This window comes from Balaenoptera acutorostrata, chromosome 9, assembly GCF_949987535.1.
Source record: "Balaenoptera acutorostrata chromosome 9, mBalAcu1.1, whole genome shotgun sequence".
Lineage (NCBI taxonomy): Eukaryota > Metazoa > Chordata > Mammalia > Artiodactyla > Balaenopteridae > Balaenoptera > Balaenoptera acutorostrata.
In genome coordinates, this window is record NC_080072.1 from 39169016 (window position 1) to 39187908 (window position 18893).

At 36.2% G+C, this 18893-nt stretch overlaps 1 protein-coding gene across 4 annotated transcripts in view; it reads left to right on the forward strand.

Annotated features, from left to right (window-relative positions):
- The window catches only part of UEVLD (UEV and lactate/malate dehyrogenase domains), a 46871-nt gene that overhangs the window by 11914 nt on the left and 16064 nt on the right, over positions 1–18893 (forward strand). For all 4 annotated transcript variants that reach the window (XR_009009197.1, XR_009009198.1, XM_007174831.3 and 1 more), the window contains 4 exons: positions 4780–4943; positions 8426–8561; positions 9294–9412; positions 13285–13387. Coding sequence is in view for 2 of the 4 variants with exons in the window: in XM_007174831.3 (XP_007174893.1) it covers positions 4780–4943; positions 8426–8561; positions 9294–9412; positions 13285–13387 (522 nt within the window). In the remaining 2 variants the exon portion in view is untranslated. The remainder of the gene's footprint in view (positions 1–4779; positions 4944–8425; positions 8562–9293; positions 9413–13284; positions 13388–18893) is intronic.

The window sequence follows — 18893 nt, forward strand, 5'->3', positions numbered from 1 at the left end:
GGTTTAGGAATACATGAACTTACCGGGTATTTGAAAGAGGAGGTGCACTGAAAAAGGGCTGAGGAAGATCTGGAAACCAAATGGGGAGAGAGCAGTGCAGTTTGCTGTCTCTTACAAAGGATTCATCGCTGTATTATGGGAGCACATTGCCCAACAGACACCAAGAAGATGTATTTTGGGGGACTTTTTTCAAAGTAAGTGCTTCATTATGGTAGTGGCTAGACTGTTACAAACCCTCCTTTATTGCTTCCCCCTGCCCCCATGATGACTTATTGCCAGAGGTACACTCATGTTTTATTCTTCCTCTGTGTATGTCCAATCATAACATCTCCTTTGGCACAGAGAATGCTTAGAAATTCAGTTTGGTTTTTATGAATAGGAATGTGGTTGGAGATGAAAGTAGGTCGCAGTGGGCTCTGAAAAAATTGCAGTGAGGTAGGCAGAGCAGGTATAGAGTCGATTTTTATTTTCTTTCCTTGCTTCTCCCCTCCCAAGCTCTCAGACTGTTTTCTGGCTGCCTAGAGAATTTTACTGAGACCTGTTTCCCATTACTTGTGTTCTGTGTTTATTATGGTTAGATGTTAGAGAGAGAAAGAATTCTTACCACCCCAGTGATTGATTGATTGATTCCATAGTTCTTACCAACCCCAGTGATTTCAAGGGTAGTTGCATGTTGACAGAGGAACTTACAAATTTAAATGAATCATTGCTTAGTAGCCCTCAGTTTCTAGGACAATGTGGGGAGGTTACAGGAGGGCATAAAAGTTATCTTAAGATGCCACTCATTGGCACTCTGCATCTTCCTAGAGCGGTGGAGTCAGGTCATTGATTCTTATGCTGGTAGTAATTCCAAGGTAGTAATGGTACCTGCAATACCTTTTTTTTTTTTTTTCTTTGGTAGTACACTCTTTTTCCCCTTTGCTTTTGACTAGAATTATAGCAACTCCTTGTGATGCATACTAGTTATTTCCTGCTGATCAGAAGGTCAGAATGTATTATCTTTCTCATCTGTAAAATGGGCCAATGATGGAGCGTAACTCTACAATTTTGAGGATTAAATGCATTACTCTAAGTAAAGCTCTTAGCATAGTTCCTTGCACATAGTAAGTGCCTAATAAACATTGGCCATTATTATGTGCATGCTTTTGTTACTTTTATCTGGTTACTAGTTTTTTTAGTATAATAATAGTACATGCTCATGCTAAAAAAATTTAAACAATTGAAAAGAGATGAGGTTAAGCTTATATCTAACCTCCCACCCAGTCCTATTCCCCAGGTGAATCTTCTGTTGATATTTCCTTATATATACCTGCAGAAATTTTCTGGATTATTTCTTATCCCTCCAAGATTGTGTCAAGGTTGTGATGACACTTTTCCTTCATCCGTCCATTGTTTAGAGATGTGTATCATCTTAGTAAGATGATACCCATCTGAACTTTATTTACAGCTAACTTAAATTATATCCTTATGATATAATTACTTTATTTATTTATTTATTTATTTTTTTTTTATATTTTAATGTTTTTATTGTATTATGAAGGCAAAGTTCACATTCTTTTTTTTTTTTTCAAACATCTTTATTGAAGTATAATTGCCTTACAATAGTGTGTTAGCATCTGCTTTATAACAAAGTGAATCTGTTATACATATACAATATGTTCCCATTTCTCTTCCCTCTTGCATCTCCCTCCCTCCCACCCTCCCCATCCCACCCCTCTAGGTGGTCACTATAATTACTTTAAATCTGAGGACTCTACCAGGAGTCCTGACTCTTTGATAATGAATTACTGAAAGTAAATGGGCAGGGTAGGAGGCAGGGCATTTGCTGACAGAAAAGAATGAGAAAGAAGGAAGAAGGGCACAGAGAATACCAATAGTGGAATCTTACAAGTTATAGACATGGGAATCAGGCTCACCATGCGCTTTGCCAGGAGTGTGGTATTAAAATGCATGAATGCTGCTGGGGAGAGGCATTGATGGAGGCAGCAGATCCTTGATCAACCAGGAAGATACCTTCAATAGACATTTCTTTCCTTTTCTTTAATGTGTAGTGATTAACATTAGAAAATGGCTCCATCGAGATTGGGACTACCACTCCAAAACAAAAAAAATTGCATGGCCTAGGACTTCCCAGGAGGTCCAGTGGTTAGGACTCTGCACTGTCAATGCAGGGGGCATGTGTTCAATCCCTGGTCGGGGAACTAAGATCCCGCATGCTGCACAGAGTGGAAAAAAAAAAAAAATTGCATGGTCCAAACAGTGGCTTTTAAATGTTTGATTGTGACCCACAATAAGAAATACTTTCGTATACATAGTTATATATGTATATAACTAAAATTAAATTTATTGTTTGTAGCCCACTAAATTAATTTCATGACCTATTTATTGTGACCAACATTTGAAAAACACTGGTCTAGAGTATATAACATTAGACAGAGTGACTTCTGGAGGAATGTGATGATGTGTCTCAATACCTGTCGGTCACTCTGTGGTGCTGTGATCACATGACTTTATAATCATAGAGTACCAACAGCTATGCCTGTATCCATACTGTAAGTACTTAGATACTATGTATGGTGATGGATGTTAACTAGACTTATTGTGGTGATTATTTTGCAATATATACAAATATTGAATCATTACGTTGTATACATGAAACTAATACAGTGTTATATATCAATTATACCCAAATAAAAACAGTTTTTTTAAATACTTAGATAAAATTAGAAGAGGAATATGGTTCTGAGAACTGCTGATATAAAATAATAGAAATAGTACTAGGACATTTCTATTATGTAGTGACTTCCAGTTCTCTAGAATTACATGGGAAGCTTTTAAAAAATGTTGTCCAGACCCTGTCCCACTGAATCAGAAACTTTTGGGGAGAGGCCTGGATATTGGTATGTTTCAGAGTTCCTTAAGCATTTCTAATATGCAGACAGAGCTGAGTATCATTGTGCTTAGGGCAGGAGGAAGCAAGATGAAAAAAGTAGAGGATTTCCTTAGTAAGAAAAAGATTGCAGTGGAGAAGAAAACTTTTTATTTATACATTGCTTATTTCCAAAATGGGTTTGAGGTAAATTGTAAAAATTACCAACCAGTCATGGTACTTACCATGTCATGTACTGTTCTAAGCATTTTATGTACCTTAACTTAATTTTATCCTCACAACAATCCTATGAGGTAGGAGCTTTTATTATTCTCATTTTGTAGAGGAAGGAGTTGAGGCACAGAGAAGTTAAGTAACTTGCCTAAAATCATATAGCTAGTAATGTGTGCAACTAGGATTTGAACCTAGGCATTTGTGCTCCTGAGCAGCCATGTTTTTAAATATATTGAAAGACATATGCATTAAGACTGTGAAAGCAGGAATAAATATCGGGAGATACAACAGAACAGTTAAGATAATTGATCAAATTTCTAGTTTAAGGTTAGTTTTTGCACTTATATTAGGTTTAGCTTTGGGCTTCCTGTAAACCAAAACAGTCAGAGATTTTGGCTCTCAGTAGGCATGACATACATGGTTACATAGTATGTGGTACAGGGTTACATAGTACGTGGTACATGGTTACATGGTACATGTACATAGAAGAGCTTTCATTTGGGTTCCTATCTCAATACAGTAAAATTTAAGAGCCACTGGACAGGGCTTCCCTGGTGGCGCAGTGGTTGAGAATCTGCCTGCCATTGCAGGGGACACGGGTTCGAGCCCTCGTCTGGGAAGATCCCACATGCCGCGGAGCAACTGGGCCCGTGAGCCACAATTACTGAGCCTGTGCATCTGGAGCCTGTGCTCCGCAACAAGAGAGGCCGCGATAGTGAGAGGCCCACGCACCACGATGAAGAGTGGCCCCCACTCGCCGCAACTAGAGAAAGCCCTCACACAGAAATGAAGACCCAACACAGCTAAAAATAAATAAATAAATTTATTTTAAAAAAAAAGAGCCACTGGACAAGGTGACTGTTAAGGTTGTTTTCAGCTCTAAGTTGTATGTATCTAACCCAGCTTGTATGTTACAGTAGCTGCAATTAATGAGCAACTTGAGGGCCAGTATCAAATGCATCTTTCATTTGTTCATTCACTCATTCATTTAAAAAACATTTATTTATTTATTTATTTGGCTGCGCTGGGTCTTAGTTGCAGCACGTGGGATCTTTAGTTGTGGCATGCGGGATCTTTGGTTGCAGCATGTGAACTCTTAGTTGTGGCATGTGGGATCTAGTTCCCTGACCAGGGATCGAACCTGGGCCCCCTGCATTGGGAGTGTGGAGTTTTAGCCACTGGACCACCAGGGAAGTCCCCATTCATTCATTCTTATTTATATAAGAAACTTTTATTGAGTATCCAGTATGTTAGGCACTATACTTGTTGTAGGGGACATGGAAATGAATAATACCTAATCATCTCTAGACGTTTATAGTGTAAAAACAGAAATAGACTTGTAGGCAAATAAATTGGGTGAAGCAAAGAAGGTTACCTAAAGAAGATGTTGTATCCCATACTCCTAGCACAGTAGGTCCTATAAATATTTATTGAATTGAATTGAATAAGCTGGCCATTGTCTTGATTATATTTCCTCAAATGTTATACTGGTGCTTTAATGGGAGCATATTTCCAATGTGAATGTGGATGAAAATAGGGAAATAGGCCTCAGTTTACATAAATCCTTTATCTATAAACTTGACTAGACTTGTGTTTTAAAATGTCACCTAGCTATACCATAAATATAATGTGTGGTTCATTATTGTTTGAAGATGTGTTTATTTTGTCTCAAATAGGTAATACATATAACATACCAATTCGTTTGTGGATTTTGGATTCTCACCCTTTTGCTCCCCCCATTTGCTTCTTAAAGCCAACTGCAAACATGGGAATCTCAGTTGGAAAACATGTGGATACTCAAGGCAGAATATACTTGCCCTATCTCCAAAACTGGAGCCATGTAAGATCAGTTTGGATTTTCTTTTAAAAGTTTTTATTTTTCTGAATATTTATCTTCAATCCTAATGGTACAAATAAGTTAGTGAATTTTCTTTCAATGATAATTCTTCTTGTGGGCTTTAAAAATAATTTGAAATTGAGCTCCCCAGAGTCACCCAAGACCCAGAACCCTGATGATGGCAGCCTGCATCAAGCTGCTCTCTCCAGGTCTGGGAGCCAACCATTGTTTGCTCCCTGTCTTTTTATAGTTTGCCGTTTGATAAAGCAAATGAAGAGCTACTAGCAAAATATTGGGGCATTATTTCCTAGTTCCTCCCCAGTAAAGATTCTTATGTAATATGTGTATTTATTTGTAGTTTTGCCGGTTTTTAACCTTTATGTAAATTGAATCATATTGTATATAATCTTCTATTTCATGCTTTGTTTTAACTGAGCATTAAGTTTTAGAAATTCACCCACAGCGATGCATGAAACTGTAATTTATGTGTTTTACAATCCCTCACAGGGACTTCCCTGGTGGTCCAGTGATTAAGACTCTGTGCTTCCACTGCAGGGGGCACAGGTTCGGGGAACTAATCCCACTAATTTGGCACGGTCAAATAAATAAACATAAAAGTAAAACAATAAAAAAATAAAAATAAATGGCCCAGACTTAAAAAACAGAAACAAAACAAAACAAAACAAAAACACAAGCCCTCACATTATGCAGTTTTGTATTCTGCATATTTCATCTATCATTATATCGAGCATTTTTCCATATTAAACAATGTTTTCAAAACACATGGTTTTTAATGGTTGCCTGATGTATTTGTAAATTGCTCTGTTAGAAATTTAATGATGAGCATCCTTAAATATAAACATATGTAAATATAAATGTATATATCTTATAAATCTTTAATAATTTCCTAATGATAAATCTCTAGGAATGGAATTATTGGATCAAAATTTTAAAATGTTTTGAAGGCTATTCTTATATATTCCCAAATTGGCCTTCAAGAGGTAGACAAAATGTTGTAATTCTACCATCAATAGAAATCAGTATGGGGGGTACCTGTTTTACAGCACCTTTGCTCTAAAGGGTGCTATAAAAGAAGGTACTATCATTAAAACAAAACAAACCTTTGCTTATCTCTATGGTTCATTTACTTAGAAGGATGTAGAATATGCTCTCATTTTTGTAACTAACACTTTTATGAAAGGTTAATTTATAATATATTTGTATATACCCAGAAAGTTGTAGGACCGGAGGACAGGGATCTGTCAGAGAGGAGTGAGGTTGAAGTAAAGGATGGCATTAGGATTATCACTTCTTATTTTATATACATATTGTAAAAGCATATGCAATTGTGGATGCATTTCATATTGTTTTATGGTTTTCTATTTTTTTCATATAAATAAAACTTTTAAAAAGAAGAAAAAAAAGAAATAGAAAAAGAAAAGATGCATACCAAATTGTCAGTAGTGGAGTTCAGGTGGGGAAACATTAATCTTTTACTTTATGAACTTGTACATTATTTGCATTACTTAGTGATTTAAATAATAAGATTACCAGTTAAATGTGATGAATAGGGCATGATAAAAATTCATTAGTTGGAAGGACAAAAATGAGGTCTTAACCTTAATGTTTAGTTCTTTGGTTATTTGAGAAATTGAAATCTTATCATACATTTATTTATCATGTACGTTTCTTCTTTTTTGAATTGTCTGTTTATCTCTTTCATCCATTTTTACAACTTTTTAAAAAAATACTATCCTTCAACAGTATTTTGACATCTGTGCCCTATTGTGGGAATTTATCTTTCCTGTTTCCTCTTTCTGATTTTCTTTGGCATCTCTTTTCATAGTTTTGTTTGTTTAATAAATACTCAGAGATAGTCCTATAATCTAGTCAAGGTTGTGCTTGATTTCAGATCAGACAGTATTGATTTCATTTTACTATTCTGAACCTCTTTATTATAAGCTAAAACTAGTCTTAAGAAGATACTATATTATTTAAATGGCCCTATTTAGAAGAACTACATTTGGGGGAGGGGGAGGGATTAATTAGGAGTTTGGGATTAACAGATACACACTACTATATATAAAATAGATAATATGGCACAGGGAACTATATTCAATATACTGTAATAACTTATAATGGAAAAGAATCTGAAAAAGAATATATATATATATATATATATATATAACTGAATCACTTTGCTGTACACCTGAAACTATAACACAACATTGTAAATCAACTATACTTCAATTAAAAAAAAGTATGATGTTATGATTTTTAAAAGTACTATGTAAACTTTAAGTTCCACGTGCAGTTGGAATTACATAGTATAATTATACAGAGTTTGGAGCTAGAAGGAATCTAGAGGTCATCTAGGCCAAGGATTGCAGACATTTTCCCCAAGAGAGTCAGTGTGCTGCATTAGGCCTACAGAATTTTGTTTGAACAGCACAGTGGTTTTGTTTTGCTTTGTTTTGTTCTTAATATGAATTTGAATGACTATACATGTACTCTTTCCAATTTGCCACAGTGACCATCTCCCCAAATTTTCTTATACTTGACAACTTCACACATTATGTTATCTGCTTAGTCTTTAAAGGTATATGAGTTTTTTTATTCTAATAAAAAATTTATTAGAGTGAAACCCAGACTCTGAGAAATTAAGCAATTTTTAAAATGAGCAAGCCACTAAATATTCCTAATAATAATAATAAAAACCATATATTTTACACTCACAACATATAATTTGCATACATTAGCTCATTTTTTTCTCATATTATTGGGATTTATTATTCACATTGTATTGCTAATAATACTGAAGCTCAGAGAGGTTCAGTGCATTTCACTAAGTTTGCTTAACCAGTTAAATTAAAATGAACAGTACTGGATTAGATAAATATCAGTATTCATTTTATGATTTGATAGTGGTTATATAGGAGAATGTTTTGTTCTTTCTTTTAGGAAATATATGCTAAAGTATTTAGGGCTGAAGGGGTATCATATCTTCAGTTTACTCTCGGTTCAGAAAATAGAGGAAAAGAGACTAAGAAAGCAAATGTGATAAAATGTTAACATTTGAGTAATCTGGGTGAGGAGTATATGGAAATTCTTTGTACTATTTTTTTGCTACTTTTCTGTAAGTCTGCAATTATTTCAAAATCAAAAGTTAAAAAAAGGCAGATAGACAAGACCATTCCCAAATATAGGTACTCTGCTAGTAAGCACATTTATGCTGTTTTCCCACTTTTTGGAGATGTGGATTTAGCATTTCTCCCTTTATTTTTCAGCTAAAAAAATTAATTTTTTTCGATTAAATGTATTAAAACAGTTAAAAGTATCATATAATTTGTATGGTAGTTTTCGAAAAATGAGAGCATGATGTAATACTTTTCTTTTGGCTAACTCTATAACAATGTATAGGTTAACAAGGTAGTATTCCTTAGCAAAATTTTTGCATAACTTTTCCCTTTGTGTGTGTTCTGTAGCCTAAATCTGTCATTGTTGGATTAATTAAAGAAATGATTGCCAAGTTTCAAGAAGAACTTCCCCTGTATTCTCTATCATCATCTGATGAGGCACAGCAGGTAGACTTGCTAGCCTATATTGCAAAAATCACTGAAGGTTTGTATTTTTGTTAATCATAGAGTTATGAGTTTACAATTTCTCACTAATATCCTTTACTCTCTGCTACTTGATTTCTCTAAATAAATACATGCTTGTATATGTACATATCTGTGTTGAATCAAAAATTCTTATATATTTATTATAAGGTAAGTATTACCATACAGTTCCAATGAATATGGTTTCTTAAAATGTAAAAGATTACTTTTATCCTGACAGCTAAAATATTTTGTTTTTTTCAAAACCACTTGATATATATTAATGATCCCAAACCTTTTTCATTATACGTTTATGTGGCTTTTTGCCTCATTCAGTATACTGGACCAGAGAATCTATGATTCTCATTGTTTCTCATTGAGGATAAAGCAAAATACCCATGCTTGCAAAATTTCATGTTAAACATTTTTTTGCATTGTAGACTAGAGCAGTAAGAATCACAATGTTTTTCAGAATTATGGAAATCCTATTTTTTTAAGTCTTATATAATATTTTTTAAATGTTTGGAAAGATATTTTCTGTTTAAAATGATAGCCTCTATTTAGTAGAATATTTAATATGAGATTCCTGTCTTTCTTGCATTTCATTTGTTCAACAATATTTTTGAATGTCTATTATGGAGTGCCTAGTACCATGTTTTCTGTCCAAGTTATTGAACTTTGGTGTATTTTTTTAAGATGCTAAAAAGATTTTTGATATTTTTAAATTCTTATGATAGTTCACTTTACTTTTTAGGTGTCTCAGATATAAATTCAAAGAACTGGGCAAATCATGAGAATAAAACAGTCAATAAAATTACCGTGGTTGGCAGTGGAGAACTGGGAATTGCCTGCACATTAGCAATTTCAGCAAAGGTATGTAAGCATGGTGGTTATGAATACATCTGTCATATTGCTACACTTTTAGGCAGTTTCTATTTAACACACAAGAAGTAATGGCTTCATTTTGTCATGTGGGAAAACTTCATTTTGTCTTAAAATATATTTAGTAAGCTGACAAAAAAAATATGTGAAAGTTCTCATCAGTAATGTTGCTTCTTAATTAGTAGTTAGTCGTGGAATAGGCTTTGAAAACATTATTTGAACAATGGGCTCATCATCCTAATCCAAGGGAAACCTCAAGTTGACATTCATCTGACTTGGTCACAAAGTCTTTTGTGTTTTCTGAGTCCTGCTGCTTTAATTAAACTCTTATTTAATATAATACTTAATTTAGCTATTTCTAAAATTAACATTTTTTAAAAACAATTGCCTCTTCTTGTGTAATTACTCTACTTTCTTTTAGGATCATAGTTCCTGATTTGATATTTTACAATAGTTTGAGATTTGCCTATTTTTCCATGAGTCCTTCTTACTAGATCTTTTCTGTATAAATTATTTTCAGAAAGGCTTAAGTCCCCCCTCCAGAGAGGTTGAAAGACCCTCCAGGGCCCAGTATCATGGTAACAGCATGTCTGTGTCATTTGAGCCATGTAGACCAGAATAGACTAGTTCAGGGGTCCCCAGCCCCCGGGCCAAGGACCACTACCGGTCTGCGGCCTGTTAGGAACCAGGCAAGAGGTGAGCAGTGGGCGAGTGAGTAAAGCTTCATCTGCTGCTCCCATCGCCTGAACCATCACTGCCTGAGCCATCCATCCCACCACCCCTCCACCCCCACCCCGTCTGAGGAGAAATTGTCTTCCACGAAACCCGTCCCTGGTGCCAAAAAGGTTGGGGACTGCAAGACTAGCTCTCCCTCCATGTATTTATTTGATAGCTGGTATTTAGTTTTCTTTTCTATTAAAGTTTGATTGATTGCCATCTAAATTCTTCCCTTTCCATTTAAGATTCACGTATATCTTGGAGGTAGGTTCTACTTCAGCAAATAGTTAAACTGTATCCAGGGAGCTAGAAGATTTTAAAAGCTAACTGTTCAGAACCATATATGCTAACTTGACATATTATATTTTCACTTCCTCCACCCTCCATCTGAATGCACTCTTCCTTCTTAATTGGAATTTGAAATGTTTGTAGATCTTTTGTTACTAAATAGAATGCTTCAATAAACACTGTCTTACAAGTTGTTTATTTTCTTGTCTGAATTTTCTGTTAAGGGTACATAATCTCAGAAATAGTACTAGTGAGTCAGAGGGCATGAATGGTTTTTATGGTACTTATTACATATTGCTAGATTGCTCTTCAGAAGGGCAGAACTTTACACTGCTAATAACAGTGTAATTTACACTGCTAATAACAATGCACACATCAACCTGATTTTTGGCATTGCTAACAGTACTAAGTTTTATCAATTTTATTTGTTTTTGGTAAGTGTAGGAAGACCCCTTAAAGTCATATTTCTTTAACTGTTAGAAGTCGCACTATCAGTATTTCTTTGTTTGTGAACTGTCTAGTTGGAAGGTTTCTTTCCGTTTTTCCCTTTAAATGTTAATATTTTGATACAAGGTACAATATTCGAATAGTGCAACAATATTCAACTAGTGCAGTAGTAGTCATAATAATGGCAGTAGTTGAAGTGGTGGTAGCAGCAGTAACTAACCCTTACTGAATGCTTACTAGATCCAGGCACTTGTCTAAACACTTGATTCATTTTTTTAAAAATAAATTTATTTATTTTATTTATTGATTTTTTTGGCTGCGTTGGGTCTTTGTTGCTGCGAGCGGGCTCTTCTCTAGTTGCAGTGAGCGGGGGCTACTCTTCGTTGCAGTGCATGGGCTTCTCATTGCGGTGGCTTCTCTTGTTGCAGAGCACGGGCTCTAGGTGCACGGGCTTCAGTAGTTGTGGCACATGGGCTCAGTAGTTGTGGCTCGCAGGCTCTAGAGCTCAGGCTCAGTAGTTGAGACTCACGGGCTTAGTTGCTCCGCGGCATGTGGGATCTTCCTGGACCAGGGCTCGAGTTCCCTGCATTGGCAGGCGGATTCTTAACCACTGCGCCACCAGGGAAGTCCCACTTGATTAATTTTTACAACAACCTTGTGACTTAGGTACTATCGTTACTGTCATTTTACAGATGAAGAAACCAGGGCATAGGGAGGTTACCCAACTTGCCCGAAGTCACAGTATTAATAAAAGGAGCCAGGGTTTGAGGTTGGGCAATCTATTTACAGAGCCTGTATTCTAGATCCTTATTACCCAATGTGTGGCCTTGGCATCATCTGAGATTTTATTGGAAATACATAATCTCAGGCCCTACTCCAGATCAAAGGAAGTAAATCTGCATTTTTACAAAATTCCTGGTAATCCATGTGCTTCACTGATCTATTAAATGGCGATCCCTTAAAGCTTGAGAAGCTCTGCTCTAAACCACTATGTAACACTGCCTTGTTGTGGTTATTGACGGACATTTAGTTTGTTTCTAGTCTTTTGAATATCCTTATACATATTGTATCATTTTACACATGTACTAATAAACTTGTAGGATGATTTCTACAAATGAGGTTGATGGATTAAGGGAGTTGTGTTTTTATTTATTTTTTTTATAAGGATTTTTTTTTTGATGCAGACCTTTTTTTTTTCTTTTTTTGTCTGTATTGAAATTTGTTACAACATTGCTTCTGTTTTTATGTTTTGGTTTTTTGGCCACAAGCCATATGGGATCTTATCTCCCCAACCAGGGATCGAACCTGCACCCCCTGCATTGGAAGGCAAAGTCTTAACCACTGGACCACCAGGGAAGTCCTTGTGTTTTTAAACTTTGACAGAAATTGTCAAATTATCCCTCATATCAATTGTGCTAGTTCTTTCTCATTCCCACAGTGTATGAGAATACCTGTTTTCCCACACTACTGTTAAACTTTGGGATCTTTGCATGTCTGATAAATGAAAAATGGTAACTCATAGTTTTCTTTGCATTTCTCTTATGAGTGTGGTTAACGTTAATAAAATTAATAGGTACAATTTAGAGAGGACTGCTCTTTGCCAGCCCTGTGTCACATAATTAATCTTCATAACTCCAAGAAATAAGACCAAGTTCAGTGACTTGCTCAGTCTTACAAAGTTAATAGCATGGCTGGATTGCTTCTTGTACACTTTCTGCCTCATAGTCTGGTAGATCCCTGGGTAGTCTTGCTCCTGTACCCTAAGATAGGAGAGATGCTCATATCCTTTGCTGCTTTGGAAAAAGGACTTACACAAAGGTAAATCGACTCTTAGGAGTTTCCATGCTGTTGTTTATGGTCAGCCCACCATGGCACCTAGAAAGCTGTCTACAGGCATGTGAAGTATTTTCCATGAGATCTCTGGGGAGAGAACTGCATGATAATTGGGTTTTATTTTAGCTTTATGACTATTATCTTTTTTTTTAAGAGAAACTTGGCATTAGTGTTGACATTGATGCTAAAATAGACCCAAAAAAATCACTCTAAATTCTTTCAGAATGGAAATTATGACAAAACGAAAACATAAACGGAAGAACAGTAGCAAACATATTGAGTGCACCATGTCATCTTTTTTACTCATTATCCCATCGAAAGAAACCTGCACTCTGTGACTTCTGAGTTAAGCCCTGTTAGAGCCCAGTTTTTAGTTAAGCCTAAAGGATCACATTATTCAAGTGCATAGTATTTTCTTGCTTGTATGTCCCTTTTATTGCTATTGTGCTACTCCTTCATAAGAGAGCACATAGGCCTATGTATTCGTTCTCCCTTAGCTCTCACTTCTGAATGAATTTAAACTGAGTAACTGGCCATGTGCAGTGTAATGCTGTTCTTTTTCTTATTGTACTGTACAGGGCATTGCAGACAGACTGGTCCTCTTAGACCTCTCCGAAGGGACTAAAGGAGTGATGATGGACCTTGACATATTCAACCTGCCTAATGTGGAGATCAGCAAAGGTCTGGTTATTCTGCTTAAAAGATTTGTGCCTTGTTTGCCCTTATATTTGAGTCCTAGAATTTTTTTGTAGACTTTATTTTTTAGAGCAGTTTTAGGTTCAGAGTATTATTGAGCAGAAGGTACAGAGATTTCCTGTACACCCCCTTCCCCCACACATGCACAGCCTCTGCATTGTCAGTATCCCCTACCCAAGTGGTATAATTGATAAACCTCCCTGGACACATCATTATCATCCAAAGTCCATAGTTTACATTAGGGTTTACTCTTGTCTTTGTATATTCTATAGGTGTGGACAAATCAAACATGTATCCACCATTATGGTATCAAACAGAGTTGTTTCACTGCCCTAAAATTTCTCTGTGCTCTGCCTAGAGTCCTAGAATTTTACTGCTGAAAGCATCTTCAAGATCACCTAGTCCAAGTCCCTCATTTTACATGTTGAGAAACTGAGATTCATATAAATTAAGGGACTTAACCTGAAGTCATACAGATTGCAACTAATTAGGTTAATAAGAGTCAGATAAGCAAATAACATTCAGATCGGTTGGAAGGATTTATTCTCAGTCTCTGACTTATACCTTAGTATAAATTGTTTTCTCTGATTGCTTCCTTTTTCATAATATATTGGTTAAGAACACTGATTTTAGAGTTAGACATGGGGGTTTGCATACTAGCTCTGCCATTTGTCAGATTATATAATCTCTCAAAGTTCAGTTTTATCATCTGTAAAGTGGGAATTAATACATACCTCTTGGTATATAGCAAAGTGCTAAATCAAGATTTAAAAAACAAAATTCATTCACATTGCTTTCACTAAAAATATATTGTTAAAATGAATTTTAATAAGAACAAAAGAGGGGTTTGTATCATTAATAAATAAAATTTAGAATGTTAAAAAAGTAATTTTTAAAATCTTTTTAATTCAAAAGATTTGCATATATTAACAATGTACATAATATATTAGTACAGACATATATATGTAGGTAAATACCAGATTTGGGGATGTGGGAATAAAATTATTTTATTACCAGGGATGCATGATCAAAAAATATTGGAAGGCCATTGAACTAGAGAATGTTTAGTCTCCGAAAACCAGGTTATAGCTAGAGTCAGGTTGTAATATGCTATAGTTGCTTAGCTTTCCTTTGCCTTTCCTTACTCAGGTCTCGTGTATTCTTTTTTTTTTTTTAATAAAGTTACTTTTTATTTTATTTATTGGCTGCGTTGGGTCTTTGTTGCTGCGCGCGGGCTTTCTCTAGTTGCGGGGAGCAGGGGCTACTTTTGTTGTGGTGTGTTGTGGGCTTCTCATTGCAGTGGCTTCTCTTGTTGCGGAGCACGGGCTCTAGGTGGGCGGGCTCCAGTAGTTGTGCCATGTGGGCTCAGTAGTTGTGGCTCACAGGCTCTAGAGCGCAGGCTCAGTAATTGTGGCGCATGGGCTTAGTTGCTCCACGTCATGTGGGATCTTCCTGGACCAGGGCTCGAACCTGTGTCCCCTGCATTGGCAGGTGGATTCTTAACCACTATGCCACCGGGGAAGCCCTCGTGTATTCTTAGCCATATTTTCCAAATAAAATATTGAGACATATGGTTTCACAAGGCTGAATGTACTAAGAACTGCAGTGGATCAAAAAGTTGAAATTATACCTATAGGTTATAAAAACTGGGTGTAATAGTTCTAGCAAGCCTCTGGATCCCTGTAGGATACAATGGATTTATTTTCCTTCTCTGGAAAGAGTACAATAGTTGCCTTAATGATCCTTTTGTAGGCCTTGTACAGAGGATCTCTTGGGGAGCTGGATAGTCTCTTGTGCCTCTCATTTCCAGGTACTGAAGTTCTTAAGGGACCTCTTCACTCTTCCAAATCACTCCAGGAGACTGTTTAGTACATGGGCCCTAGAGGTTGTGAGGCCATTTAGGACCTGAGGAAATTGTTTCTTCCTATGTGTCTCATTAACCATCAATAACTATTGTTTCAGATAATTGAAAGAATAGAATCCTTAGAGTAGATATATAAGATGTGGTACTTGCCACCAAGTAAGGAGTTTTGAATGAATTAGCACTATATTGGGGCAACTTTCATGTTCCCCTTGTTAATTTTGATTGCATATTCCTGATAATTACTATTACATGAGGTAATTTAAAATATAATATTAGCTAACATCTCAAATATGTTCTATGATATGGAGAAGTGTGTTAATAATTTTGGGAAAGTAAGCTCATTTGGAAATTTTAGTAATGCCCCATCATGACAGGCATTGATGATCATCCTAGAGTTGTACTTTTCTCCATTTGGATTTTTTAAATAACTACTAAAATACTTTGGGGAGGGCTGTGCATATGTATATATGAGCCTGCAAACATGCATACTCTACATACATAAGCGAACAGTGTGTGCATAGACTAAATGTGGAGAAATACTGAGGAACTGTTAAGAGTAGTTGCTTCAGAAGTCAGACTGGGGAAACTGGTTCTGCACTTGTTTTTAGCACTTAATATTTTTATCCCTTTTTTTATTGTGTTAAAATACATATAACATAAATTTACCATTAGTGACATTCAGTATATTCACAATGTTGTGCAACTGTCACGAATATCTAGTTACAGAACATCTTCCTCACCCCAAAAGGAAACCCTCTACACATTAAGCAATCACTCCCCATTTTCCCTTTTCCCCAGGCCCTGGCAACCACTGATCTACTCTGGATTTGCTTCTTCTGGATATTTCATATACATGGAATTATACAATATGTGGCCTTTTGTGTCTGGCTTCTTTCACTTAGTGTAATGTTTGCAAGGTTCATCTATATTGTAGCATTTATCATTCCTTTTTATGGTTGAATAATATTCTGTGGTATGGATATGCCACATTTTATCTATCCATTTATCAGTTGATGTACATTTGGGTTGTATCTTTTTGTTATTGTCAGTAGTGCTGCTGTGAACATTTTTGTACAAGTTTTTGTTTGAGCACCTCTTTTCAGTTCTTTTTGGTATGTACCCAGAAATGGAATTGCTAGGTCATATCACAATTCTGTGTTTAAGTTATTGATTAATTTATAGTATCATTTTGAAGATCATTATTAATAGCACATAGAGATCTAAATAGCTCTATTTCTTTGAACAGCTTTATAATAATATTCCATCATATGGATGTCTGTCTCCTATTGGTAGACATTTAGTTTTTTTGTGGTTTTTTGTGATTACAAATAATGCTGCAGAGAACATTGTAATGTAATAAAAATCTTTGTGTATTTCTCTACCTAGTAGGATAAAGTAGAATTACTGGGTCAAAGGTGTTTTTTTTTAGAAATTCACAGTCTTTTATTTATTTATTTATTTATTTATTTATTTATTTATTTATTTATGACTGTGTTGAGTCTTCGTTTCTGTGCGAGGGCTTTCTCTAGTTGCGGCAAGTGGGGACCACTCTTCATCGCGGTGCGCGGGCCTCTCACCATCGCGGCCTCTCTTGTTGCGGAGCACAGGCTCCAGACGCGCAGGCTCAGTAGTTGTGGCTCACGGGCCTAGTTGCTCCGCGGCATGTGGGATCTTCCCAGACCAGGGCTCGAACCCGTGTCCCCTGCATTGGCAGGCAGATTCTCAACCACTGCGCCACCAGGGAAGCCCCCAAAGGTGTTTTTAAAATGTATATTATTAAGTTGTACTAATTTATACTCTCACCAGCAGTATATGAGGGTTCCTGTTTCCTTTCTGCTGATTACTTTTATTTTATATTAAGCATAGCTAATAGAATAATTATCCTATGATATTATTTTGATCATGTCATTTCCTGGCTGAAGACACTATTATGTTGGTCCCTTATCCTTAATAATAATAATAGATGCCATTTTTTTTCAGGGAATCCAGTAATATAAGCTAGATAGTTTACATATATTCCATTACTTCTCTTACTTTATTTTATAGATGGCTGAGAGAGATTGTGGCTTTGGTCACACAGTAAGCAGGAGTTTCAAACATGTTTGTTACCAATTTCTTATGATTCACTCCAGAAATAGTCTCTGCATATACAAGCATAGATGTTTGGGTGCATGAGTATGTGTATGTGTGTGCCTCAAGAAAAAAGTGTTCAGTAGTTGCAAATTAAAAAATAAGTTGTTGTTGGGAGTTCCCCGGCAGTCCAGTAGTTCGGGCTCCAGGCTTCCACTGCAGAGAGCATGGGTTGGATCCCTGGTCAGGGAACCAGGATCTCACATGCTGCGTGGTGTGGCCAAAAACAAACAAAAAAGCTGTTGTTGACATATGGAGCAAAGTAAAATTTGCTCAATAGCCAGTGGTTCTTAAAACATGGGTTATGGATTGATCCCTTGTGTGAGAATCACCTGAGGTGCTTTTTAAACTTACAGAAGCCTGTGTCCACCCCAGGCCTATGGAGAGATTAAAAGGCTTTAGAGTAGGAAGGCTTTCTTGCACTTCTGAAATCATATTAGACAGCTACTACTCTGTTTACTTATAAGTCAACCTTGAGGGTGAGGGCATTTCATCATTCAAAGTAGAGGAAGCTAAAGAAGGAAAAGAAAGGAAATATGATCCTGGCAAGATCGGTTGGGGCCAAACTGTAGGGTCATAATTATGTTCAACTGTTCACTGATATTTAATACAGTAGTATGGACAAGCTACCTAATCCTTCCAGATATCAATTTCCTCAACTTTATGACGGTATAGGACTAAGTTTCTAAATATAGCATAGTGTTGAACAGCACTCTGAAGCCAGTCTGTCTGGGCTTGAATTCTGGCTCTGCTACTTACTAGCTCTATGACTTTGAGCAGGTTACTTAACTTCTCTGTGCCTCAGATTCCTCATCGGTAAAATGGGGATGATATTGACCCCACAGTGTGTTGTGGATTACATTAAATGAGTAAATACAGGTCAAGGTGTTAGAACAGTACCTGGCACATAGAAGTGGTATGGAAGTATTAACTATATCCCTTTCAGTTCTAATGTCTTCCAATGCTGAGATTTTGACTCATTACCAGGTATCTATTCTGAACATTAGAACATAGGCATTATTTACTTAAGAGGACTCATGAAGAATCATAATTAAAATCCAGGACTTCAGTTTTTGGATCTACCCCCACAGCTGTGTCAGATTATGAATTAAAATTGGATAATGCATTTCCCAGTGGACACCTTGCACAAGGGTTTCATTCTGCAACTTGTTTAGGAAAATGGCCTTATAGGCTTAATTAAGACTATAAACCCTGGAATCTACTCATTGTCTCGCTGAGATGCTAATAATCATTTACACATGTTGCCTGAACTGATATCACCCTAGTTACTTTATTATTTTTCTGTTGTTTCTGACACTGATAATTCTGGCCACTGTTTTGGCATGTACTTATGTAAAACACACTGTGTAATAGAGAGTAATGTAGTTGAAAAATAGCGTAAGTATGCTTGAGGATCAGAGACATGAATTCTGGAGAACAACTTTTCCTAAGTCATAACAGTTGCTTACATGTAAGCCCCATTAGAAGAAACTAAAA